We start from the raw sequence: 27,462 nt of genomic DNA, 5'->3' as shown, positions 1-27,462 counted from the left end.
AGGCTGGGAATTTGCCAAAGGAGTTGTCAGAGTTTACCAGGGGGCCTCTCTTCCCAAGACGCTCGCCCTGGGGGCCTGGGCCGTCTTAGAAGCCCCCCCGCTGCAGGCACCCCTGCCCGCCTCCCAGGGTTGGACCTGACCCACGGTCGGGCCGATTAACTGGACAGCCGTGACCTCACAGGGCAGCTCCCACAGTGCCCAGGGCTCGGTGATAAGGGACGAACAGGGTCCTGCATCTGGGATGTATCAGCCGCCCTGGACAGGCCGCGGGCCCCGGGTCAGGCCGTGCGGAGACCGCCTGGGCTGGAGAGCGGATGCCGCAGTGCAGGAGTGCGCGGCACAGCCGAGGGGAGCCGTGCACGGAGGAGTAGCCTCCCCTGGCCGCCTTGGGTCAAGGGCTGTGTGTGGCTCTGCTAGATTTGGAAGTGCCAGGCGACCGTGCCGGTGGCAGATGTGCTGCATCTCCTCCACGCCCACTGCTTGGGTGCACACTGTGTCCCGGACTTTGCCCCCACAGCACCCAAGAGCCCGTCAGCGGAGATGTGGAGCCGCAGCAAAGGGCACCACAGCGGCCAGCCCCCTGCTGGGCAGTTCCGAGCACGGCGACCACGGAGCACCTCCACTTACCTGCTCAGAGACCAGCACACAGCAAAAGCTTAGCGGTGTTTGTTAAATAAACGGTGGATGTTGGGGAGGGGCTGGATGGAGGTGGGGGCGGGGCTAAGGGAGGTGGGGGCGGGGCTGGATAAAGGTGGGGCGGGGCTGGGTGGATGATGGGGAGGGCCTGGGTGGAGGTCGGGGAGGGGTGGAGCTGGCTGGCGGGTAGGGTGCCCATGGCTGTTGGCTGCTCCAGTCCCGCTCATGCCTCTCCGAGCCCATCACCCTGGAGTTTTCAAGGTTGCTTCAGGGAAGCGTGGGACCTGGTCCAAGGCTGAGATTTATTGAGACCACTGTGGTCCTGGAGCAGAGCAAGGAAACCTCTCCCTGGTGACCGGACCGCGGGGGTGCTTCTCCAGCCTGGCTGTAGGAAGACGCCGTGCAAACACAGACCAGACACCGTCTGAGGCCTACAGCTGGGCAGGATGCCCGCACCTTCTTCCCTCCCGTCCCCACAAAGGGCTCTTGTGTCCCCCTGGCTGGGCCAGTGTCACTGCTTTCTGAGCAGTGTTGTCTCTGCTGCCTCTGGCCCCTGTGGGCCAGCCAGGCAGGGGTGGGGGAAAGGGGGTAGGGGTGGGGCAGGCACCATCGGCAGAGCTGTCACCGTCATTGTGGCTGCAGCCGGAGAGGTGAGGGTCCTGCAGAGGTGCCACCAGGCCCCCAGGCCTCCCGCCTCCCTGAGGGCATCCCTGGGAGCAGGGCGTCTTCCTGGAAATGCCCACCCTCTCTGGGAGGATGTTTGCCTGGCCCCAGACCTGCGCTCCTCACGTGCGGCTCTCCCGACCTCAGGCTGCGAGCACGCCCTGGGGACCGGCCAGATGCCCGTGGTTCCTCACCATCCTGGGGAGGATCAATCATCCCAAATCACTCTGCTTTCCACTCCTAACACGGTCACTAGTGCGACTCTGAACACCCGCCCACCCAGCGCGCCAGAGAGAACCAGCACACTGGTCCTGAGGCCCCTGCTATGGACGAAGGAACCTTCTGGAAGGACGATTTCACCACAGGCCACCTGGACAGAACGTAAGGCAGCCGGTCTCCTCTTCCACCCTCTTCTTAGCGCACGACGGTTCTGCTGCCACCTTTGGACTCACAAAGTTAGCCCTGGAGGGGCTGCAGCCCCCAGCCCGGGAGCCCCTCCCCGAGGGACGGTGGAAGCGCTTGGGACTGCAGGCTGGCCACCTGAGCTCTCGAGCAGCAGTGTCCTCACCTGGAAAATGGGGACGATCCCTACCTCTGGAATCGGATGTACACGGCCTGCCGTTTCTCCCCAGTGGCAGGCCAGTGCGCTCTGGAGCCGGGGAACCTGAGTCTGCTTCCCAGCCCCTGACTGTGGGCTGCCTGACCCGAGAGCCCACTTCCTCACTGTGGCCACCATCCCCGGGGCTGGTGGAAGAGAAAGGCAGGCAGGGGAACGCCGGCTGTGAGTCAGGTGCCACCTGGACACCGGTCCCCAGGCCAGCCCTGCACACGTCTCCTCCTGGCTTCCCTTTCAATGTCCCACGCCAGCCAGCGCCCACATGCCCACGATTTCCCCGGAAACACACACACTGTCCCTGTCCCCTTAGCCTTTTCCCTCTGGGCAGCGGAAACACAGGCTGCAAACTGCACACTCTGGGCGCAGAGTGCCCGCTGCCAGAGGAACCCTGGACCAGCCACCAAGCCACCCACTGAAACAGGTGGAATCATTTGGCCCCTGTCTGGGCTCACTGAGATTATACGGGAATGGGTCCTGTGTGCTTCCTTGCTTGGGCTTCCAAACCACAGAAACTGATTTCCTCACAGCCCTGCAGGCTGGAAGTCCAAGATCAAGGCGTGGGCAGGGTTGATTTCTTCTGAGGCCTCTCTCGTTGGTTTGTGGAAGGCCGTCTTCTCCCTGGGTCCTCACGTGGTTACCCCTCTGTGTGTGTCTGTGTGCTGATCCCTGCTTCTCATAAGGACACCAGTCTTACTGGATCAGGACCCACGTGTATGACCTCATTTTACCTTAATCACCTCTTTAAAGGCCCACCTTCAAGTACAGTCACATTCTGAGGTGCTGGGGGGAGGACTTTGGCATATGGATTTGGGGGGACACAATTCGGCCATAACATCTTCCGTGGCCATTACTTTAGGGAAGAAGGACATCAAATCCAAGGTGCGGTAGCAGTGTGGTCACAAGGGAAACCCCCGGACTCCAAGTCCTCCCTGCTGAGCTCCGCCAATTCAGAAGATGCCGAGGACGCCCCTTCCCTGGGTTGCTCTTCCCACCTGGCCCTCCCTTCTGCATTTCCCCTCCTGTAAGTTCTCGTGGAGGGTCAGCATCCACTTGCTGAATGACCAAGCCTGAGTGTGACCACTGCTGCTTCCCTGGCCAAGTCGAGTTTGTGTCACGACGCCTTTATCCAGCGTTCTGTCATTTGATACATGATTTTCTACATAGGAGCAGAAACACACTCCTTAAAAAAACACTTGGTTACTGAGACGGGCAAGTGAGTAGCTCTGGAAATAGCATTTGTTCATTTAATAGGGCTGGAGGGGAGCAGTGGCTTTGGCTTTTTTTTTTCCTTGTGATGATTTTTAAAGAATTTCAACTGCAGTGATATTGCAAGATGAAAAATGGATTTTTCAGTGGCTGGTGGGCTCCGTCTGGTCACACCGTACTCCAGCATTATTTCCACGGCGGTCCACACATCCTGTCTGCTGTAGACGGGATGTCATTGGTCTTCAGTGTGAAGGACGTGCCCACCCCTCTGCTCACCTCTCCCTCCACGGAGCACCTCATTGGTGGCGCCCTGTGAGGGGCAGAGCTAGGAGACCATCCCTGGTCCCAGGGATCCAGAGGGGAGGCAGCCCCACCCAGGGTAGAGAGCCCTGGCTACTGCCTTGGAATGGGGCTGACCAGGAGCTGCAGCCAGTACCGGAGCTGGAAAGGTGGGCGGGGGTCAGCATGGGCTCAAAGCAACAGCACAAGCCCAGGGTGGAGACAGGAAGGCCCGAATCTCACGCGAGAAGGCGAGCAGCCCCACCTGATGGAGTGACTGGGACCACAGCCGTACCTGCCATCGCTGGGCACTGGGGCCAAAATGGTCCTCCTTCCTTCAGTGGCATCTAAATGCACACCAATCATTCTTTTACTCATTCATTCATTCGTTTCTTCACTCATTCATTCATGAGTTTTTTCATGCAACTCATTAACTCATTCGTTCATCCATCCACCCACTGATCCACCCATCCACCCATCCACCCATCCACGCCTCCATCCAGCACTTGCCAAGCACTTCCCGTGTGTGGCCTCGAGCTGGGAACTGGAAACAGGTGATTCAGACCTGGACCCTGACCTCCAAGAGCTTCCAGACCAATGGGAAGATTGACTACAAACCATTCAGTGCTGTGCTGTCCAGGGAACTGGGCTATGCATGCGGTAAAGGCAGCACGTCACATAATTCCTTCTGGCAGACGACTGACGGTTCAGCAGGGCAAGGGACAGGCCCCCCTGGCTCAGGTACCAGGTGGGAAAGGAGTCCGCTGCCAACACCACATCCGTGTCCACACAGAGGCCGTTGGTCGGTCAGGGAAGGGGGACACGCCAAGGAAGGACGGAGGGAGCCGGGGTTGGGACGCCACGTAGGCAGCGCTGGGACAGAGCAGATCGTCCTTGGGGCCCCTGGCCCTCGACGGCCAGGTGTTGAGGGCGCTCACAGACAAAGACCACGTGACAAGGGCTCCCCCAGAGGGCAGGTTTCTGTGTAGCCCAGTATTTGCAGAGAAGGGCCGGCCTGGAGCCCCGTGAAGCTCCTCCTGAGGCCCCGCTGGTCCCTGGTCCTCAGACAAGACCCTCCGCCCAGGCAAGAGGACTGGAGGCCGAAGGGGCCGCACCTGGTCAGCCTCCATCCTCCATCTCAGCCTCTTCGTGAGGCCACAGGACGGCCCCTCCCCTGCCCCCGAGGCCAGGGGCAACGGAGACGGGGTGTCGAGTGAGAACCCACCCACCAGCCATCGTCCTGACCTGGGACACTCGAGTGACAGGTGGAGACACCCATCAACCTCCTCCATCTGTCTCCCCCCGCCACCCCATCAGGGCTCTCAGGACCCGGAGCAAACCCCCACCCCCATCCCCCGCCCCCCGCCACGGAGCCAGGCAGCAATGGGTGTTCCATTGCCTGTAGGAACAAACCACTTCACGTAACAAAGTGACAAAGTACACAACTGGGAGGTCGGAACTTAAGGATGACCAGACATTCAAATCATTATGCATTTTTTTTCCTTTGGAAACATTTCTTTGATGGAAGTTTCCAGTTCCACACAACAAAGTAATACAACTGATTTTCTTTTCCTGCAAAATCTTCAACTATGTCATTCGGGTGGTCCATGGTGCAAATTAGTAAGGTTATAATTTAATTACATGAGAAAGTCAAACCAGAGTGAACGAAGAATCAGACTGGCATCGTACAGGGCGCGGTGAAGCACAGCCTTGTAAGAAATCTCAGACGAAGGTAGAATATTGCCCGACCCGAACCACCAACGACCCGTTTCACAATCAGCATATGAAAACAGAACGTCCAAAGCTCTAATTATCAACAAGTGCTCAGTCCATCAGGAAGAAATGATCTTACAGGTTTTCTTTTCACCCAGCAAATCAGGATGGACCCAAATCAGCCCTGCCCTTCGGGCGTTACCCATCCTGCTGGGACTCGGGGTGGGGGGCAGGCCAGGATGAGCCAGTCCCGCCTTGGGCTCCACAGGACGAGCAGCCGGGCAAGGGCAGAGCTGTGGGTTTGGAGAGCGGCAGCCATCTCTGGGGCCTCCAGAACTTGAACTCGAGGTCCACGTCTTCACGGCTTCATCATAGTTAGCCAGTGCGACTACAGCTTGGATTTCAAACTTCCTATGACGGGCTTGTTGGCAGAGAATTCCGACCACCACGATGCCCTCTCTAGCACCTTGCTTTCCTGAAGCACAGCGCTCCAGAGGTTTTTATAGAGCTGCAGAAAATACATACAGAACACACACGTATGTAATAAGAAAGATTTTGAGCGTGCCAGTGCAACTGTGAAAACCCAGGAAGTTCTCTCCTGTCACTCATGGAAACATTTTAAGATGATTTAAATTTAATTTATGTAAATCAGTCTTTGCCAGTAGAGAACAATTGTGAAAATGCAACTATAAGGGACCATAATGTACACTTAATGATGAAGACATCCCGCTTGCCCTTTGCTTTGGAAATTCTCCTGGAAGGTGGATTCTGCAAGTCAACATTTCTCTCGCACCCACGTGGCTGCTGGCTGGCAGGCGGCGGTGCAGCCAAGCAGCAGCATGACGGCTTGTCCCCTGGGCCACAGGGCCTGAGCACGCACTGTCCCCTCTCCGCCTGCCCCGTCAGAGTGTGCAGACCGGGCCAGCTAGCCGTCGCCTCAGGGCCCCCCAGGTGGAACTGCTCTCAGTTGTTATCTTCGAGGAAGGTCCTGAGAGTGGCAGGCAGCCGCCTGACGCCTCCCTGCTCCCAGCACGGCCGGCGTCCAGGCTGAGGTCCGTGGAGACAGGGAAGGGGCCGGTTTTGTATATGGCTGATGCTGACAAATGTTACTTTTAAGAAGTCACCCTCCCCTGCACCTGCTAAACACACCCAGCAGTTCTGCCCACGTTCTGCTATTCTTGGCTCCCAGGGAGACACAAGGACAGGCTTTGTCTCCACAGGTCATCAATCCGAGGCGACACTGCACAGCCTGGAGCATTATGCTTCACTTACTGATGATCTCAATCTCCTACAGCTGTGCTTGTTCATCTAAAATGAATTTCTGGGACTTGCCTGGTGGCGCAGTGGTTAGGAATCCGCCTGCCAATGCAGGGGACGTGGGTTCGAGCCCTGGTCCGGGAAGATCCCACATGCCACGGAGCAACTAGGCCCGTGCGCCACAACTACTGAGCCTGTGCTCTAGAGTCCGTGTGCCGCAACTACTGAGCCCGCGCGCCACAACTACTGAAGGCTGCGTGTCAAAACTACTGAGCCCGCGCTCTAGAGCCTGCAAGCCACAACTACTGAACCCACGCACCACAACTACTGAAGCCCGTGTGCCACAACTGAGCCTGCGCTCTACAGCCTGCGAGCCACAACTACTGAGCCCACGTGCCAAAACTACTGAGCCTGTGCTCTACAGCCCGTGCGCCACAACTTCTGAAGCCCGCGCACCTAGGACCCGTGGTCCACAACAAGAGGAGCCACCGCAGTGAGAAGCCCGTGCGCCGCAACGAAGAGTAGCCCCCGCTCGCCGCAACTAGAGAAAGCCCGCGCACAGCAACGGAGACCCAACGCAGCCAAAAATAAGTAAATAAATAAATTTATAAAAAGTAATGCCTGACATTAAAAATAAAATAAAATGAATTTCTTACGTAGGAGCACCTGGTTCAAACCTCAGCCCTTAACACTAGGAGGAATGCGCACTGCGTCAGGTACCCTGTTGGGTGAAGCCTCGGGCTGGCTCTGGTGTCAGCGTGGAACCCGGGGCCCCTGTATCGAGACAGGACGGGATGGGACGGCCCTCCCCTACTCCTCCACCGCCCGCCCGTGAGCCAGGGCCGTCTTCTGCAGAGCCGCTCGGCGCCGCCCGTTCGGGGCTAATGCTTCCGTGCGCCTGTGTCACAGAGGCCAGCCCCTCTCCCGTGGGCTTGTCAGCACGTCATCCTCATGCTCCTGCGGGGGCCCTGGCCAAGAGCAGCGTTCACTGTCTCCTGCCTTCCCTCCAGACGGTCCATCTCGGCCCCAATCCTGGCTCCGCTACAACCTGCCCGGCCCCTCCAGAGGCTGGGTTTCTCCCTGGCAAAGTGGACGTGGTAACACACACCGTAAGCGGGGACGCCCCGCCCAGCTGTGCAGCCAGAGGACGGCAGGCCCTCCACAGATGTACGGTCCCCGCCGTCCTGATTCAATGGGGGACTCGTCCGAACTGCCCACCCCAGTGCCTGGTACTCCTGTCCTAACCCCAGGTGTGGCTTGGGCTGGTCAGCGGTCCAGGCGCCTGCCCCCCCCAGACTGATTGCAGTGTCCCCTGGGGACAGACGGAGGGTTCCTAGCACCCTACGTTCAGTCTCCTGGGTCAGCAGAAGTCTCAGCAGAAAGAACATGACAGCCCTGGAACCTCAGCAGTGACTTCAACACTGTGAAATGCCACGTCTCCATGGAAACACAGGGACAACCACCCACAGGTAGTGGGAGGCACTGAGCAGACCCGTGGGTGTCGTCCAGCACGGGCGTCTCCACGTGGTGGAGGAGGTCAGGTAGGGATACCCGTGGGCACCGTGTGGGTCCCACACCAGGACAAAGTGGGGCCACTCTTGGGGGTGGCACTTCAGCTGGAGGCCGGAGAAGACCTCTCTGAAGAGGCGGCATTCCGCTTAGAATGAACACAAGTGCTCCGGCAACAGGAACACAGGTGCAAAGGCCCTGGGGTGGGAAAGCGCCCAGTACGACGGAGAAACAGGACAGTGAGACTTTAGTCCAGAGGGTGGGAGGGGCACGGTGTGAAATGACCTTGGAGAACGGGGCAGAGGTCAGGTCGCGTGGGCTGGGGACGCAGGAAGGGATTTGGTGCCATTTCAGGTGCAGGGCTCCATCAGAGCAGCTCTCTGACAAGGTCTGCTTTTTAAGCCATCGTTGTGGAGCGTGGGGATGAGGGGCGAGAGAGGAGCTCGGGAAGCCACGTGCGGGCTGCCGGCGAAGCACAGGCAGAGGGTGAGGGGTTACGAGCTAGTGCCGTGAGACGGTCAGAAGACCTGGGGGTGGAGAGGCTCCCAGGAGAGCGTGAAAAGAGCCAGACAGCTGCAGGGCCCCGAGCGTGGCACAGGCTCGGGCTGACCTCGGCATCACGGCCCAAGAGGGCGGCAATGCCGTCCCCTTTCTCAGAGGAGGGCAGGCTGGGGGACGGCTAACCCGCCCGTGACCACCCTCACGTCTCCCAGCCACTCCCTCCCTGCTGCCCACGTGTGACCAGAGACTCCCGGGCCACGGCATCATCTCAGGCTCTGCAACGACTGCCATCAGGCCCCAGAGAGCCCCCGGCTCGCGGTCCTGAGTGCAGCGGCCCCAGCCGCCACGGGAGGAGGCTCTGCTCTTTACCTCGCCGTCAGCTCTGCCAATCGGTGAGTTCAGGATGGAGTCAGGAGGGGCGATCACATCAACCAGGGCAACAGCATCGTCTTTCAGCTGTTGGAAAACAAAGTCTGTACACTTGGCAACTCCCGGCATCTCCATGGAGACCAGCGAGCAACAGAGCCTACAGCCCACTAGCAACGGTAACTCCAGCGGGCAGGCACATGCGGCTCAGTTACTAAAGTGCTATCTTTTCATTGGCCTGGATTTTAGGTTCCCTGAGTGTGTGTCTGAATATTTTCACCATGTTGCTATCCACTCAAGACTTCCAATGTTTTATTTTTTTTCAACAAGGTACGGACCGCTCGTAAAACTGACGATTCTGTGGCTCATTAATTGGCAACTGTCTTCAGAGGTTTGTCTCTGAACCCTGACTTATCTGGGCAATTACTGTTCCAACAGAGGAAAATATGTCCGGAAAAAAATGTAAGAGAAAAAGCATTTATGAGCACCTGGAAAAGCCATCATTCCAACGCTCTTCGGTTCCCAGTAGTTTTATTAGTCTCCCGTCCCATTATACAAATTATTCTTCAATATGACAAGTGGAATTTATATGAGAAGACTCCCAAGCATTTTCTTGAAATGCAAAAAACAATTTTCTTAAAATGACTGTGAAATGCCGTGGCTGAACTGAAAAGAACGCTGGAACGGGGGCGACGTGAACAATGTATGAAAGCAACTGTTGAGCAAAGAGTCACAAGAACAGGGAAGTGCAGCCCGCTTTGTGGTTCAGAGGCTGCTCCACGGCTCCGCATACCCTCGGCACCACGGTGGGTGAGGGGAGACGAGCCTGGACTGGGGTCGGCCAACGTTTAATGTAAGGGGCCCACAGGAAAGAGTCCGGCTTTGTGGGCCGCAGGGTCTCTGTCTCACGCTCACCTCTGCTGCGACGGTGAGGACAGCCCCACAGACGATGCATAAGGGAATGGCTGGGCCAGGGAAGGAGCTGGCGCCCTCCACCCGGCCGACCCTGGCCTCCCCGAGTCAGGATGAGCCTGGATCTGCCAGGCGGCTTGGGCTGCATTATGGCCCAGGACCACTCGCCACCAGCTCCGTGGTGTAAGTGTCACGTTTGAGAGCAAGGAAAACAATGGTTGTATTTTTTTTTTTTTTTTTTTTTTTGCGGTACGCGGGCCTCTCACTGTTGTGGCCTCTCCCATTGCGGAGCACAGGCTCTGGACGCGCAGGCTCAGCGGCCATGGCTCACGGGCTCAGCCGCTCCGCGGCATGTGGGATCTTCCCGGACCGGGACATGAACCCGTGTCCCCTGCATCGGCAGGCAGGCTCTCAACCACTGCGCCACCAGGGAAGCCCCGATGGTTGTATTTTTAATAATGGCAACTCACCACCTGTGGAACACATGAAGGAGGACCCCCTCCTGTTTAAGTAAACGTGGCCTGTGTACACAGCACGATCACAGAGACACCCTTACCCAGAGCCCACGTGGGGAGAGATGGGCGCTTAGGAAACAAACCCGGGGAGAGCCTTAATGTCAACCACAGAGGCATCACCTAGAACTACATCAACTTGAAAGCCCTGGAAGGGGAGAAATGGAGTGGCCTGTCGCCCGTCGTGTGAGACACTGGGCAAAATGCTGGGGACTTTCGTTCATGTCTTACCATCAAAAGTAGAGAAATGCCTCTAACTGTACCCCCCGATACGGCAGCCACAACACACGTGACTGTTTCATTAAAATTAAAGAAAACTGGACTTTCCTGGTGGTGCAGTGGTTAAGAATCCGCCTGCCAATGCAGGGATCATGGGTTCGGTCCCTGGTCCGGGAAGATCCCACATGCTGCAGAGCAACTAAGCCCATGCACCACAACTACCGAGCCTGTGCTCTAGAGCCCACGAGCCTCAACCGCTGAGCCCATGTGCCACAGCTACTGAAGCCCGCATGCCTAGAGCCCGTGCTCCGCAATGAGAGAAGCCACTGCAATGTGAAGCCCCCACACCACAACGAAGGGTAGCCCCCGCTCTCCGTAACTAGAGAAAGCCCGTGCGCAGCAATAAAGACCCAAGGCAGCCAAAAATAAATAAATAAAATATAAATAAATTGGTTTAAAAAAAAATTAAAGAAAACTAAAAATGCTTGGTCACACTGGCCGCCATTCTAACAGCCCCAGGTGGCCAGTGGTGATGGTATGGGACAGCGCCGTCCCAGAACATGTCCACCCCCACACAAAGCTCCAGTGGACAGAGTGCCCTCAGAACGTGACGTGGCGCTGGGGCCATTTGACTTTTCTGGGCGACAAAGGTAGAAGGATGCAATAAAAAAGGAAAATACCGTGAAACAAACTAAAATTGGAGGCTAACATGAAATGCTGGAGAGAATTATCAATATCGCTGTAAAAAATTATTAGAGCGAGCTGAATGTGTACAGATTCTACACCAGTCTCTGAAAGTGACGCTTCCTGAAATTTCTGACATAAGCACATTCTGTAAGTTTCCCGGCTGTGCTAACAGTGGGAAGCTAAGGTCAGTGAACGTTAATATACGGGTGATCGTGTGTAATGTGGAAATCGTATAAGGATATAAGGGGATTTCAACTCACCTGGGCACACAGGGCCAGGATGGCGTTCTCTACCGTTTTACCTGCTTGTTCACCAGAAAAGTAGCCACCTGTAAGCAGAGCGCTGGTTACTCTGGGTTCTGCTACCCTAACTCCCAAATTACCCACAAATTGCAAACGTGCTGAAACAGCTTTACAAAAGAGCCCATTCTGTGTGAAAATGCCTCGCTACTGCTGCCCGAGCCCCGCTGCGACCCCTTCACAGAAAGGCACCGGCCAGGGCTGGGTTCCTGTGTCCCCCCTCCTGCCAGCTCACTGAGCTTGTGCTGGGGGTCAGAGCCGGGAGCTGGGGAGGCTGAAGCCCAGGAAGGCGGCCTCGGGGGTTGGGGGAAGACCTGCGGGGCAGGGCCGGCGGCAGGCAGAGCGCAGCACGGGCGGTGGCAGGAGGCTGAGCTGGGGGCCGACAGGGGCTGCGGACACACAGCTGCACCTGCGGGCATGTGGGCGTCTGTAGCCACCAGGGGCTGGGCACGAGACCCAGCCCCTCAGCCTCACCTCCTACAATGCGGCGGGCTGTGCTGTGCCGTCCAACAGGCCTAAAGAGGTGGCCCCGACTTTGCTGCGAGACTGGCTTTGGTCTGACTTTTGCCGCAGAAAACGGCGCCCGCTCACTCGGAGTGGGTGGGCGTCTCGCCCCACACCCTGCTGCTCCCTCTACCCGGGAGCCCTCGGGCACCACCTCCCAGGGGCAACACCAGCCCCAAGAGGGAAAACATGGGTTCCTGGCAAGGGGGAGGGGAAAAGTGTACTCCTCACACAGCCCAGATGTACGCACAGGACGTGAACAGATACACAGAATAGCTGTAGTGTTAACACGCCATGGGGGTGGTTAGGAAAAAACGTCTAAAAGGGCTCCTTGGGGGATAATAATGAAAATGCAGGTTGAGAAACTCAGGTTTACCCCCTTCCCACCAATCTTCCAGGAATCAGGCCATTCATCACCGCCTCCAGGAAGCCCTCCCGGATCCCCAGTCTGGGCATTCCTGGGGGTGCTGCCCCAGCAACCCGGGCTCGGCCCTGTGGGCGCCACCCTGCTGCTGTACTTTTCTTCTTGTGGCCTCTGGGCTCCTCACTCAATGTCTGATGAGTGCTCAGAAAATGGCACGGAAGGGGCACCGCACGGGGAAAGCAGAGTCTCCTGGGTAAAGCGGAGGGCGCCCAGCTCCTGCGCAGGGGGCTCACCTCGGTAAAGCAGGGCCGTGTGCTGGTTCAGGGACCACAGGGCGTAGAGAGCGCTGAGCCGCCCAAGCACAGCCCGCAGCGGGGACGGCACGTCGGGCTGGTGCACGTGCTCGTGGAACCTCCGCACGACCGTGAGCTCCAGGAATGCCAGGGCCAAGGGGCGGCAGCAGTACACCTTCAACAGAACACAGCACACGGCGTTCGGGAACGCACAGCAATGTCTGCGTGCCAGCAGCATTAATGCAGCAGGGGACGGACGGGGCCGGGCAGTGCCTCTGGGGAAGCACCACGGAAAGGCCTGCAGGAACACAAGCCCAGCTGCAGTGGCTCTGGACCTCAGGCCCGGCGACCTCTCTCAGCTCAGTCCCATCTGGGACGCGGGGTGATCCCACAGCCAACACACAGGCACGGTGGGCTTGTCCAGTGGCGTCTCCAGGAGGTGGGCTCCCTGAGAGCACAAGGTCAATTCTCTTGTACCCGGGGCCACGGACAAGGCTACTCCGGGGACTCACCTGAGAGTTACGTCAGCTCCTCCAAGGGCGTGGCCACGCCCCTGCCTCCCAAGTTTCTAAAGATCAGCCTTTCTCTCCCACTCTCCTATCACGTCCAGGAATAAGGCAACCACTGAACAGGGGCCAAGACGTGCAGCCGTTCCCAGCCGTTTTACTTGCATGTGAGTTCTGATGCTGGCTTTGTGGAAGCAGGAAGTCACCGCGGATCTTTCGGTCCCATGTGTCTTTCCGCATCTCTAATTGGTCAGTTTACTGCTTTCTTATTAGAACAATTATAGATGCCTTCCTGATTTATTATAATGAGCATGTGTCTTTCCGCATCTCTAATTGATCAGTTTACTGCTTTCTTATTAGAACAATTATAGATGCCTTCCTGATTTATTATAATGAGCATGTGTTGCTTGTGTAATTAAAAAAATAATCCAGCAAGGAGGTGACCGGGGACGGGGCAGGGTGAAGACCTTTATTCAGTGCCTGCCTACTTTGCCCCCGACCATCGACCAGAATCAACAGACTGCGGTCCAGAGTGTGGTCCGGGGCGGGGGGAAGGGGGCGCAGGCACCAAGGGGCAGGGGCTATGATTTCAAGGCCTGCTCTCGACTTTCAGAGCAAACACTGGGTCGTCCTTTGGTCACTTCTTAGGCCGAGGCTCTCCCAGGGCCTGCCCGAGACTATGCGCCCTCAGGAGAAAATTCAAGGGGAGAATGCTTCCCCGGCCTCGTGCCAGTCTGCCTCGTCCGACCCCAACACCCCGCTGGGCTTCTGAAGCTGCAAGGGCACACATCCTGCGTCCCCGTGTCCGGCCTGGAGGGCCAGCCCGGGGCCTTCAGAGCGGCTTTGTCCCCTTCCCTCTCGCACACGCTGTGGTGTGTGCGCCCTTGGCTTCGGAGGGTGAGCGCTGGGGGAGGCTGGGTGAGGAGACCTCACAGGAGGGAAGCTGACGACGGAGGTGGGCAGGGAGTACCCCACCCTCACCCCAGGCCAGGCACTAAGCTCACAAGAGCCAGCAGGTTATCACTTGATCCTCCCCGGACCCCACGGATGAAACAAGGTCACGCAACGGGCAAGAGGTGGAGACACAGCTGAACCCAGGCAGGCTGGCCCCAGCGTCCACCCCTTCACTACGTCGCTAGAGCGTGTCATTACAGTAACCACCCGCACCCCTAAACGTGCTCACGCACTGTGGGCTCCGCTCTGCGTGAGGCCCTTGCGAATCCCAGAGGCCGGGCTCAGAACTGAATCCAAACTCTCCGTGCTCTCCACTTTACTCTCTCCTTTTCAACCATGTGGATTTTCTAGTATGAAATCACATTGCGTTCATCTTATTTCCCAGTACAAGCGGCGCACGTCCATTTCAGCCATGGCATCGGCTGGTACAGGCCTGGAAAGGCAGCACCACCTCTGACCTCGCCACCCAGAAAACGCATCCTGAGCCCCGCCGAGCTCTGAGTCACTGACACGGAAGTGATTCAGGGTCGAGGGGACCAGCTTCCAAATCCACTCGGCTTTTCCAGATGTGCACGTGTGGACAGGCGGTTTCCGCCCCAAGCCCAAGCTTCTTGGTCTGAGAAGAGGGGGCGTCAGTGTGCAGCCTCCAAGCACTGCCAGGAGGAGCATCAGACAGCATCTCACGTGTCCAGCACCTGCTCGGGGTCCCAGAAGCTGCTCTGTGATGGTGGCTGCTCTTCTATTCTGTCTCAGTCCCAGGACTCGAACACGCATGAAGCTGCTACGTGGAAATGTTCAGATGAGGCCATCAGCCACCTGGGGGACTTGGGCTTTGGGGGTCCGCCCCACCGCGACCTCCGTGCCCAGGACGCCCGATGCAGCAGCGGGCTCAGGAGCCCACGTCTACTTCCCCACCCCGCTGACTGGGCGCCAGGGGCTGGCTGGATGGCTCTCCTGGCCGCTCATCAGGCCACCTGCCCTGCTGCCTGAGAACCTGAATTAATAGCCGTGGAGAACACGGTGCACGGGCAGCATATGTGCTGGGCCTGGGTGGTCACGTGGATGCAGGCCGTGGGCAGGCAGGAAGTGTCTGAAGGAAGACATGGCAGAGGCGAGATTCCATGAGCCACAGAGAACGGATCTGCTTCCGCTTCCCAACAGCTCCCCGCTCCAGACGGGAGGTTCCACTGACTCAGGGGTCCTTGACTGGGGCCGGTTTGCCCCCTGGGGCATCTGGCACCGTCAGGAGACAGTTTGGGTTGTCACGACTCGGGGGTGTTGTTGGCATCTTAGTGGGTACAGGCCTGGCGTACTGCTGGGCACCCCACAATGCACGGACAGGTCCCCCAAAATCACACAGCCCGAACATGCATAGGAGTGAGGGTCTCACTCCAGCTCCCATGCCCTCAACTTCCCTCCCAAATCCTTACACGCAGTACCCGTCCTTGGCTTCTCCCGGACAGCCTGTCCTTGCCGCCAGCAGATCTGACCATGCTATTAACAGACATGGGCCAGTGCCCACAAAGGGTCCTTATGGTGTCCACTCTGGGGCCGTGGTGGGGACAGAAACACTCAGGGGTGGTCCTACCCCCCATGGCACAAGCTGCTCCATACTCAATGTTTCCGCCACTCTGTAACCACGAAAAGCTCGAGAGAGAGGCCAGCAGTCTGACGTGTGAGGCCAGGAAGGTCCGTTCCCCTCTCCCTGCACTGGTCCCAGTGCCAGGGTCCTCCCTCCCATGCATCCCCACCCCCACTAAACCTACAGCCCCAGGGAAAAAATTCAGATCCAGGTATCAGTTTCTGGTGTGCTCTGATTTCTGAGTATATTTGCATTTTAACAAGTAATAAATATTTTAGGCAAAAGACAAACTCTGAACTACTCAAGCGTGGACATCAGCCGTGCAGTGTGGGGGAAAGAGCTGGACTCAGGGGTCACAGCTGGCTTGGGTTCAATGCTTGGGACTTCTTACTAGCAGGAGCAGATAAAGAAAAGTTTATCAACTTCCCCCCCTACCCCCCGGTGAGTCAAAGAGTGAACACGCTTTATATTTTCACAAAAGCAGCCAGTGACCTCCCCCAAAGGGCACAGTAGTTCACAGCCTCGGCTGACAGCGCATGGAGTGGCCCTCGTCCATCAGACACTGTCCTCTGACCCGCACATCCCTGGCCCTGGTTCATGGTCAGTGACTGCTGTGGCTGCCACCTCGGGCCAGCGGCTGGTTCCCGGGCCAGGCTGACCCTCAACCTGTAGGAACTCTTTCCTACCGTCGGTTACGTACGTCTCATGCTTCCCCAGACTGGAATCTGTCTTCTGACTTTCCTTGCAGTATCTTTTGCTATTTAGAAAGGGTGAACGTATGTGTAGTCAGAGCTGCCAGTTTTCTCTTCTTTCACAGCCTCTGAGTTTCCTGTCATACTTGAGCAGCTCGTCCCGCCGAGGGCACTTAAACATTCGCTGAAGTTTCCCTCTCGTGCTCTACTGCTGCTCCCATCACCATACGGGCGGGGACCACATCTCCACAGGACCCTGAACGTCTGTCCCAGGGCTCTGAGGCGCTCTCAGCTGTCAGGATGACCCGGCGCTCACTCTTAATGCTCCGTGATCCAGAGCAGGTCTGGAGAACGCAGCCCCCCTCTCGGGTCACCCTCCCCTCCAAGCCCCGCGGCCGCCTTCCAGTACACATCACAGCCACTCCTCAGGTCTGGCCGCACCTCAGCTCTGAGGCTCTCCCCAGGGACACCCGTCTTGGCTGGACCCAGGCTGGGTATGCTGCCACAAGGCTCACTGAAGTGCCGTTGCCAGGTTCTCAGTCGAAGGTCTAAATGTGAATTCCTTCTCAAACGACCAAGCCACACACTCGGGTTCTGTTGTCTGTCTGTGCACGTGCCGGGCACAGGCCGGCGGGCATGGCGGTGTCACAGATCGGCTCAGACGAGGCCTGTGGTGACCTTCTGGGCAGCTCTGCGGGATTCGGATGTGCTGGGAAAGGGCGACCTCCGTGTCCTCCATCTCTTCGGGGTCTTGGGCTACAATGCAGAGAAAGGAGGAACTCCGCAGCCGTCAGTGTCCGAGTGACCGAGGGTGCCGTGGCCCCAGCCCACGTGGAAGGATCGTGTTCACACCTCCTCTCTCGGGTTCCTGGACTGAACTAGGGTTTCACCAACCTTGACGTCTGCTGAATTCATTGAAGACACAGGTTTGATCCTGGTTTATTCGCCCTCGGTCGAGCCTTTCCAGCGAAGCCCCATCCCGGTGTGCTCCTCCCCCTTCCTGGGGCAGACACGCCCGGCAGGTCCCCGGATGCCTGCTCTGCTCTGACTGCATCTGCTCAAGGGGGTGAAGCTGTCCCTCGCAGCACAGGGGGCGGGGCCCTCGGAAGTGATGGGCAGACGTGGCCCCAGGCTATCGGGGGAGGCTCCATCGCCCAGTGTCCAAGGAGAAGGGATGACACCAGTTTTAGAAGCTTCCTAGGCTACGTTTTTCCCAAACGACACCAGTCACTGTAGATGCACGGGGCCCACGGACCACAGCAGGACCAGATCCCGCGTAAAGAGGTGTTTAGAGCGGCTGTTTTCGTGCTGGGGATTCCAGGCACGAGAGGCAGCCCTGTCCCAGAGTGAGAACCAGAGCTGCCCTTGGGCCAATCTCACCGAGCCTCCTTGGAGAGAAGCACAATGACTAAGGAAGCAAATGCAGACAGAGCACGGGTGGGACCTCACAGAAGTCACCGAGCCGTCACTCTGCTGGTCGGGAGGGACCCTGGTGGCTGACGGGCTCCCACAGCCCCGGGTCCCCCTGCCAACCAGCACAGCTCTGGCCAACGGGCCACACACTTGTCAGGGGCCTTAGATATGATGCCCACAACCTCTTCCACACGGGGCAAGGGCGGCGCCACCGTCCCAACAGCAAACCAAGGTGCGGAGAGGTCAGGCCAAGCGCCCAAGGTCACAGGGGCTGAGCAACAGGGCCTGCCATCACCAGGACATGCAGCTCACCAAGGACACGATGGGGCGGGAATTAGGAGCGAATCATTAGAAAAGCAACCTTTAAAACAAACACGTACCTGACAGTTGTTTCTTGCTTCAAAGTCGTTGCTTCCCGATTGTTTCTCTTGATTTAATTTCTGATAACTCTCGCGGAGCAGGTAACAGACCAACCACTCGTATGCCGCCAGTGGGACTTCAAAACGAGAAACGGAGAAAACTGTAACTGATGTAACCGTAGGGTGTCTCACCCTTGTCGAGAACTCAGCTCTCCAGTTTACAGGTGTGGAAACTGAGGGACTGCCCACGGCACAGCCCGGGTGGTGGCCGGGCTGGGACAGGCGCAGGTGAGGGTATTTCCTGGCTCTGCTGTGAGGCCAGCCCGTGTTCTCCACGGTTCTAGCAGCCACGGAGCCCACAGGGTCACGGAGGCGCTTTGGGGGCAAGCACCTCATTTACGATGAGGATACACAGTCTGGAAGAAACTCGGATCCGCACGGACGTCAGGACGACTTTCCAGCAGGCGGTAGGAGGAGGGGCGCCCTGTCCACCTGGCCAGCCCGGCCCTGGGGCCCTGGACCTCACACCGGCTCCCCTGAGGCCTCACCCCCCCTCGCCCGAGAGCCCTGAAGCGCAGAGAGGAAGCACCACGGCAGGGGTGTAGACAGACAGGGACGGGCTGGAAGGGGCTGGAGGGAGACCTCCGTCCTCCTCCCCACGCCCCAACGCCGCCCGCATCTGTGGGTCCTTCTCGCCATATCTCCGCTAGTTCCCAAGGACTTGGCGACCTCAGAACAGCCTGCCCGGCAGGACTGCTACCGCCTCTTCCGTGAAGGACACAGAGCGTGAGGACGAGCCCAGGCACACGGCGAGTGAGCGGGGTAGGGGTGCGGAGTGTGACCTGGCCACGTGGCTCTGCGTCCACGCTTTCCCGCCCAACCCAGGCAGAGGGCCCAGAGCCAGGGCGCCCAGGCCTGCGGGGCCTGCAGCTGCTCTCGGCTCCGGACTCCCAGGTGGGATCGGGCCGAACTGGGTCTGGGCACAAAGGCGGGACACGGGGCACCTGGGATTTCCTTCGATGTCACACAGCCCGTTCCCTGGGAGGATGACACATAGTACCCACTGCTACAGGTCCTGCTACAGACCCCCGACCGTTTCACGCTGTCGTATCCGTTACCTCACAGCACAGCTGAGAACTTCGAACTTCATTAAAGAGCAAACGATCCATGTCACTGGGCTGAGGAATCGGCTCAAAGGCTGCAAGCAGCCTGCCCGAGCTCACACAGCTGTTCTCAGGGAGCCCAGTGAGGTGGGGGTGGGGACCCGGGATGAGGCACCCCTCCCAGAGGCCTGCCGGGTGGGGTGGCTGGAACGGGGCCCCCTGAAGTCACATCCATGTCCTAACCCCCTGAAACCTGTGAATGTGCCCTTACTTGGGCACAGGGTCTTTGCAGATGGAATGACGTGACAACACGGGGTCATCCTAGATCAGGGTGGCCCTAAATCCAATGAGAAAAAGGAGAAGCGCACACACAGAAGAGAGGCCGTGCGAAGGCGGAGGCAGAGACGGGGGACGCGGCCACAAGCCCAGGGATGCCTGCAGCCCCCACGAACTGCGGAGATGAGGAGGGAGCCTCCCCGGAGCCTCCGGAGGGAGTGCGGCCCCGCCCACACCGGGGCAGTGAGCTTCGGTCCAGGACACATTCCTGCTGTTTTCACATCCAGTCCTGTGCCACGGGACACCCACAAACCAGCGGCCCAGGGCGCTGCCCTTCAGGACATCCCTGAAAAGCCAGGTGGACACTGGAAACCAGCTCAGATGCCGACGGGGCCCACTCTGACGCACGTGTGTCCCAGGGTCTTTGCGGCTAAACTCTTCCTGCCGGATGGACCGTCACCAAGATGGTAACAGGTGGGCGCCACGGGGACTCAGATTTTCCATGATTTATTTACGTGGCAACAAAACCCAGGAAGTCGCCAAGGCCAGAAGCCGCTCAGGCTAATTGCTGACCCCAGCCAGAGGCCCCAGCATCCCACGACACAGCGACCGCGGCTCCTCCGGACTGTTCCCAGACGCTGCCCGGGCAGGCGACCCTCTGCAGAAGTGACCCGGCTCCCCGAGGGTCCCGCACCACGTGGAGCCCCCGTGCTGACGTCAGCAACCAGTTCACGGTTTGCTCTGTGCTCCGAGTGAGAAGCAAGCTTGATACATGAGTTGCTGGAACGTTTTTCTTAGAAATTCCACTTTTAGCCCTTTTAGTTTTTCACAGAGAAGCGGGTCACACTGCTCTGTGTTCACACAGAAGGGCGGAGCCCCCAGCGAGCACACAAAAGGTACAATCACAGCCGGCCGGCGTGTGGGCCACTCGGAGAGTCCGTCTGGGCGTGAGGAGTCATCGGGAACAAACTGGGGGAAACCGGCACAGGTGGGCGGTAACGCTCTTGCTTGGGGGCTGCTGAAGGCCCAAGACAAATGCTGCTTCAACTTCAGTCCTCAAGTCCCTCCCAGGTTCCTGGGTCACAAATGGCCTCCTCGGGGCTCCCCGGCTGCTCCCCTACACCCCTCGAAGGCCCTGAGCGCTGCCTGTCTCCCCATGCCGGCTCCCCCAACCCAGGCGCACTCCCAGGGCGGCCACTGTCACTACGGTCAATCACTCCGAGGTCTGCCCACCTGCGTGGCCTCTCAGTGTCGGGGCTCCCCGACACGCCCACCGGGCCCTCAACGTGGGACTCCTGAACTCCCAGTTTCACCAGCACCCACCCCCCGGGGGGTCTCTCACCTGGCCCTCCATCGAACGTTCCACCTGACCATCCCCCCGACCATCCCCCCTGCCCTCACCCAGCTCCCGTCACTCTCTCCTGTGCTGCCCCTGCCCAGGTTCTGGTCTCCTGGCTGGTCTCCCGAGTCCAGCCTTGCTCTGCATCGGCACCAGAGCACGCCTTCCAAAGTGGGGCTCTGGCCCAGGTGCGCCCCAGAAAGCAAGGCTTGGCCACCTGGCCCCAGATCCTCGGCTGGCACACAGCCCCAGGTGTGGGAGCCACCTGCTCTCCCACCATGCCCACCCCACGGCTCCTGTGTGGCTGACTGCTACCCAAACACACCGCTCTGAACCTCCAAGACCCACCTTGCAAGCCGCCTTCCTGGGAAACAGCTAAGCTCACGCTGCAGGGGTCACTCTGCACCCACCATTCCCAAGGGAGGGCCCCAGCTCATGGCGGTGAGCCGCCCACGAGGGCGGGGGGTACCGCATTCCCTCCTGATACCTTACAGGGGAAACTGAGGCTCAGAGAGGTTAAGCATCTAGCTCGAGGTTACACAGCTGACTGCAGACCCTGAGCTCCCAACCTCTGGGCGGTGTGCTGACCGCACCATGTACCCCTCTGAACACGTGATGCTACACAACCCTACTGTCCTGTGTATATACACAATGGTCAGAGCAGCCAACACGCTGAACTCCAATTATTTAATATTTTTGCAAATAAGCCAACTAAAGGAAAAAACTGGGCCTCAGTTATTAAGCGACGTGCAGCTCCTCAACACTCAGGACCATTTGTTAAACCCATCCTCAGCACATAAGTCAGAGGAAGCAGACAGAGAGCTGCCCCACCCGGCCCCTCCCTCTCCAAATAAACCTTCTAATCCCTGAAGGAAAAATCTCCTGACCTTGCAGACAGCCCTTGCTCAATACTGGAACGGTCTTGAGTGTCCAGCCCTACAGAGCCCCAGGGTCATATGTCATTTATGGACTTTTTACCAAAGATGCAGCTGAGACAAAGGCCGGCCCCGAGATGTGGGATTTCATGATCGAATGCCCTGGAGACGAACGGCTGGCTGTGGGCTGCCGATCGTCAGTGTTGGATGCCAAGCCCCTTTTGTCAAATGAATTTTGTTTGCGTTCTTTGCTCCAGAAAATGTTTTCACTTTGTTGGAACGAGCAGAAATTAGAGCACCCACAGGAAAAACAGATGACGCCGCCCTGGCGTGCTTCCTGATGGCCGGCGCGCAACACAGCTCCTGCGTCCACAGCTCCAGCGAGCGGGGAAGGGGCACAGCGGGCGTAGCGGACACCTCCTGAAGCTGGCAGACCACGTGCTTACGTTCCGATTTTACAGCGGGGGACGGTATTAGGGGGAAACATTCCGGTGGGGTTGATGTTATTAGAATGATTAAGTCATTTCCAGGGGCTTCCTGGAGCAACATTTGGGGAGCTCTGTAAGCGCCAGAAAGAGATCTTCAAGCGTGTCCCTGCGTCCTCTTAGCACTTTAAAAAGGGAGATAAAGGAGGCGTGTTGTTGTGAGAAAAGCTGTAACAAAGTGCGGTGAGGGGGACGAAGCAATTACCAGCAGCAGTGTTTCTGGATGATGATGGCGATGAAGAAGATGGAGGAGAGACGGCTGGCAAGTCAGCCCAGCCCGGGTCTGACGCCTGCTCTGGCCGCTGACATGCACTGGGGTGCACTGGGCAGCCGCGGTCTCCTCTCCTGGAGACGTGAGCAGCGGTGCAGCCCGGCGGGGTCCCCCAGAGACGGCACGCCCAGTGCCCACAGCCGCTGATGCTGCGATGTGTCACATGCTCTCCATCCTCCGAGTAAGGGAGGGGGCGGCTCCTTCACCTGGAGGACCCAGCGACCCGCCCCCGGGGGACACAGACACTCTGTAAAGCCAGGTGCCCTCCTGCCACGCCAAAGGCTCTCTGCTAACAGCGTTCCGTGGAACACACAGCACCTCGACAGCGGTTTTTGCGATTAAAGTCACAACCGTTAACACGGTGGGGGGCCAGGAGCAGACCCAGCACCCCTTGCTCTCTGGCAGATGGGCTGCCCTTCCAGCTTCTGCCACGCACAGTGCACCCTGGAGACACGGAGGGAGTGTACTTACCTGAGGAGTCCAAGCAGTCCTCAGGGCTGGAACCCTCGAACCTGTGGCCAAGGAGGTTGGGATAGGCTTCCAGAAAGTCCACGGTCTTCAGTGGGCTCTCGATGCAGGCACCGCCTAGGAGCACAGCCAGTGACTCGGGAGAGCCAGGGACCCCCCCACCCCCACCCCAGGGGATGTCCGGCAGAAGGACCCCACCTGCCCCAGCCCATCACTTCAGAAGCTGGTCCGTCCCCACTTGATCACACATTTCCTTCCTGCAAAACCCAGAGTCCATCCTGACAGAAGAGCTAACTCAAGGGGGCCTGGGAACCTCACCCTCCCGCCCCCAACGGAGCTGCAGGGCGCCAGCCTCCTCACCTTGGTCCCGGCGCACCAGCAGGCCAAGCAGGTAGTTGCTGGTCTGCTGCAGCAAGACGCTGTTGTCGCCTTCGTACGTGCAGTTCGGGTCGTTGTCATCTCTGAGGTCTCCCAGACGGTTCACTGCAAGGAGGCCCCAGCGTTCTCGTCACTGGGGGTGCACATGTGAGAAGTGCCCCCCAACCCCCAGCTGCCACCTGGGACTCTGAGGTCCCAGGTCCGGCTTGACGGGATGAAGCACTTCCCGCCCTGCTCCCAGTGCCAACTCCACCCCTGACCCGCGGTGTGCCCTCTCCATCCAGCTGCTCCCTCTTTAAGGACATATCGGTAACACCCGCGAGGTCCCCGGGCAAGAGAAGCGGGTGGCTCCCCGTGAAGCCCCAGTGCCGCGCTCAAGAAGCATCCGCTGGCATCAGCATCCCTGTCCCTACCGTGAGCCTCTCAGGTCACCTGGCAAAGCGCCCTCCAGTGGGGTCACTGACAGAGCTGACTACCTGAGCGGCGGGAGGGTGCCCTTCTTCCTTTTCCAACTGAAGGAACCCTTCTTTGGACACGAGACATTTCAAATATCTGAAGACAACTCTCATTTTTCTCTTGTCTTTCCTACCAGCGAAATAACCCAATTCCTTTGCAGATTTTATAAAGTATGCTTCCCAGATCTTCACCACCTAGGTTTCCATCCTCTGACGGAGAATGTTCTCCAAACGTGAGGCTGAGATGGGAGAAAGGGTAGGACCCTGACTTCTCACACTCACGTATTGCTATGAACAGCCCAAGAGGGTGTAAGATGTTCGGCAGCAGACACGAGGCTTGTGGTCACCTATGACACCCTGATCGTCTTCCTCTGAATTGCTGCCCATGCCACAGTTAGACCACTGAACATGAAGGGCTAAGAGTGCCCTTAGAGAAATGATTTGCAACGCATACTTAAATCTAGATAAACGGCTTTACATTTATCCCTGCTGAGTTGGGCCTCACTGGCTTCAGCCCTGCTTGTATTATGTGATGACACTTCCTTTAGTCATTTTTGTTGTCCGAAGGGCTGCGTGATTCAAGTTCCTCCTTCTAAACTATTTATAGCGTCTCTATATGAGCTATAACAACAAACAAATACTACAAAGAGCATTGCACCGAGGACAAAACACATGGATGAGTAACGTCTGCAGCCCCACAGTTACCCACACGTCAGTAAACGCGGAGTGTGGAGGAGGGGAGGGGCCCCCCCTGCCTGCTGCCCCCGCACGAGGAGTAACTGGGACACATCCCGGTTACTAAAAGCTCCTAAAAGGCTTCCGGAGGAATAAACTGTCAAGAAGGTCTCTGCCAGCTCTGTTGTTGCCTTCTTTGAGTAACCAGACTTTAACCAATCAGTTATTGAAGAGACTAGCACACGGGGAGTTAGGCAGGTAAGCTGCAATAATGATGACGACCACGATAATAATGATAATAATAACAGACCAAAATGACGGGGCACACGCCCTATGCCGACACTGTGCTAGACCCTTCATGTGGGTTAGTTCACTTACTCGTTGCAAAACCCCCCGTTGTGCTATCCTATCATTAGTCCCATTCTATGGAGAAGAAAGCTGAGGGGCAGTGAGGGTGGGCAGCTTGCCTGCGGCTATGAAGCCCGTGACCGGCAGAGCCGGGATCTGGTCCCGGGCTGTCGGTCTCCCCCTCTCTCCACCATCCACCAAATGACCGAACAGCTGCCAGTGTCAATAAAAGCAAACTCTCTTTTTCTAAGTTTCAGAATTTTTCTTCGGAACAAAACTTAGTGCCAGTTTACTGCCAAAGCCATTAACTAAAAAGTTCCAATTTAGATGAACAGATAAGCTCCTTCCTCTTCCGGTTTTCGGTCTCCACGCTGCTTCGTGACACCCGGGTTTCGACCGAGGAACATCGGGTGGCGGCGAGCCGAGGGACTGGACTAGGGCAGGGGTTGGCAAACCTGCTCTGGAAAGTTCCAGCCAGTAAATGTTTTAGGCTTTGCTGAGACGGCTCAGCTGGGCGGGTGGAGCGGGAACACGGCCACGGGAAGTGTGTAAACAAATGGGCATGACCGGGGGGCCAACAAATCTTTATTCACAAAAACCTTTACCCACAGAGACAGCCTTTGGCCAGCAGGCTGTCGTTTGCCGACCCCTGGCCGTGAGCCACATGGTGCGGGAGAGGACAGAAGACCAGCCCACATGTCCCCAAAACCTACTGGCCAGATAGCCGTGTCCTCCACACGCCTCCCGGCACTCCTGGATTCCGCGCTGGGCCGTCCACGAGGCCAGGGGCTTGCCGGCCGACGCCAAGGCGTGGATCTCGCGTCCCAGCTCTGCCTTGGGAGAGAGAAGCCAACGAGAACAGGTGAAAAAAGGCTCCGACCCCAGAGGTCAGGGGTCAGTTCAAGCACAGCCTCAGAGGCTTATGTCCCCTCCAGTCTAATCCGAGGTACCCGACAACTACAAAGGAAAGAAACCCAATTTTAGTTTAAAAAAACAGGATTCAAGTAAACATGGATACCCTGCAGCACAGTCACACAACTTCATGACAGTGAAAATAAACGACCACAGCTCTGCCTGGCCGGTAAACACGGGGTGGGAGCGCGGGGGAGCGGGGAAGGCTGATCGCAGAAGAGCGTAACGTTATGACTCCGTTTACACGAAGTTTGCAGCGGAGACTAAGAAGAAACCCAAGGGCTGGGAGGCGGTGCCGAGACACTGCCCCCAGGGGAGAGGGTGGCAGGCGGCCCCAGACAACTGCACAGACATGGCCACTCGGTCCACACTGCGCGGAGCGCCCAGCCAGCATTCCCAGCCTTAACACGTCTAGTAAATACTCTTTCGCCTCGACTCGATATTCAATGCAAATAATTACAAGAAAGACACACACACACACCCGCTAAATAACGTGATGTGTTTTACCAGCATTTTCAACTTCAAAGAAGGGCTACTCTATAACCTGTACCTGGGTTGAAGCACTGAGTTTCAGAAAGAACAGAGCTCGATGACACTTCAAGACATTTTTAACAGGACAACTCCATCGTCAGCTGGCAAAAGTTTCAATGACTCACGCTTGGGAGAAACAACACGCGTAACCCTGCACTCCTGATGAAACGGTCTTCAGGGTCACGGTGTCGCTGTCGGCCTGATTGCTCAGCAGTGCACGCTGCCGGCAACCCCCCGCCACCGCCCCCCCCCGCCTCCCCCGCCCCACCTCTTGGCTCCTGGATGTTTACGCTGAATATTCCAAAACGTGCTAATTTGATACAGGCTTTTCAGGGCGTGGTACGTAACCCCGATCTGCAGCGTTCCTAACCAGTTTTCAGGCGCCCTTGGTGTGATTCACATTTCACCGCTGCCCAGGAGGCAGCGTAAGGGGGGAAAAAAACAACTCATGAACCGTCCACACAGAAATTAGCGGAGGACCCCTTTCTACGAAGGGGCTGGTCTCAGTGGATTTGCACGCTCATTTCTGGAGCAAAGCCTGCCTGTCAAGTCAAATCCAGTCAGCTGGGTTCAGACCTTTGTCGGGTTGTTTACAAAGGGATCAGAACCGTGAAATCGACTGAGGGGCCGGTAATGTGGATTTTGCAAAAGCATCATGTTCTCAAGAGGAGAACAGCAGCTGAACTCACAGACGGGAACCAGGAGACGTGTCAGCACATCCTTGAGAATCGGGAATGTGGACACGTGCCTGACACGTTCCCATCGCAGCGAGGGCTCCGAGAGGACACAGTCCACGGGTCAAGTCGGACAGAGCCTCCGTCCCCGCGAATCCAGGCACCGAGGTTGTTTTGAAAGAAAGGCTGAATCTGTGCTGTCCAACACCAGTGAAATTTAAAGGATGATAAACGCTGTGGAGAAAAGCGGAGACCCTCACCTGCCTGGCGCTCCGGTCTTTCCCCAGAAGGCCTTGCTGAAGCTCCACCAGATCCAGGAAGAGAGATTTGGAAAAGTGGTCCAAGGCATAGGCCGCGGCCAGGTACGGAAGTAAACGCCATTGCTGAAACAGACAAATCCCTGCCTGGAGACCTCCAAGTGCCCCCAGGGCCCGCCTGCCTTCCGGGGTGGGTGACGGGACTGGAGCGCCAGGAACTCACTGCCCACCGTCCCCACTCGTTGCAGAAGGTCCTGCACGTCTCCCGGACCCACCCCCGTGAGGCCTGCCCCCCGACGCTCTTCCAGTGTGGCCAGGTCTCCCGCACCACCCTGACGACCCCACTCAAGGAGAAACTGTGCCGCGTGCACCA

The 27,462-nt window shown here is 57.8% G+C and overlaps 1 protein-coding gene across 6 annotated transcripts in view; it reads right to left on the bottom strand.

Moving 5' to 3' along the window:
* Positions 1-4,886: 4,886 nt before the first annotated feature.
* Positions 4,887-27,462, bottom strand: part of ACOX3 (acyl-CoA oxidase 3, pristanoyl) — a 49,034-nt gene continuing 26,458 nt past the window's right edge. For 4 of the 6 annotated variants that reach the window (XM_089911456.1, XM_089911453.1, XM_022554717.3 and 1 more), the window contains 9 exons: positions 27,093-27,215; positions 25,429-25,549; positions 23,220-23,342; positions 22,863-22,976; positions 18,064-18,179; positions 12,537-12,711; positions 11,337-11,404; positions 8,750-8,836; positions 4,887-5,621 (listed from right to left, as the gene is read on the bottom strand). In XM_089911456.1, the coding sequence (XP_089767582.1) occupies positions 5,502-5,621; positions 8,750-8,836; positions 11,337-11,404; positions 12,537-12,711; positions 18,064-18,179; positions 22,863-22,976; positions 23,220-23,342; positions 25,429-25,549; positions 27,093-27,215 (1,047 nt within the window). In that variant the 3' untranslated portion in view covers positions 4,887-5,501. The other 2 variants (XM_089911454.1, XM_022554718.3) reach the window with 2 other exon arrangements.

This window comes from Delphinapterus leucas, chromosome 5 (assembly GCF_059928025.1).
Source record: "Delphinapterus leucas isolate spDelLeu-1000000601 "Yukka" chromosome 5, BTC_Dleu_Yukka2, whole genome shotgun sequence".
Lineage (NCBI taxonomy): Eukaryota > Metazoa > Chordata > Mammalia > Artiodactyla > Monodontidae > Delphinapterus > Delphinapterus leucas.
The sequence above is the reverse complement of the archived record's forward strand: the minus strand, read 5'-3'. Positions and strand labels throughout refer to the sequence as shown.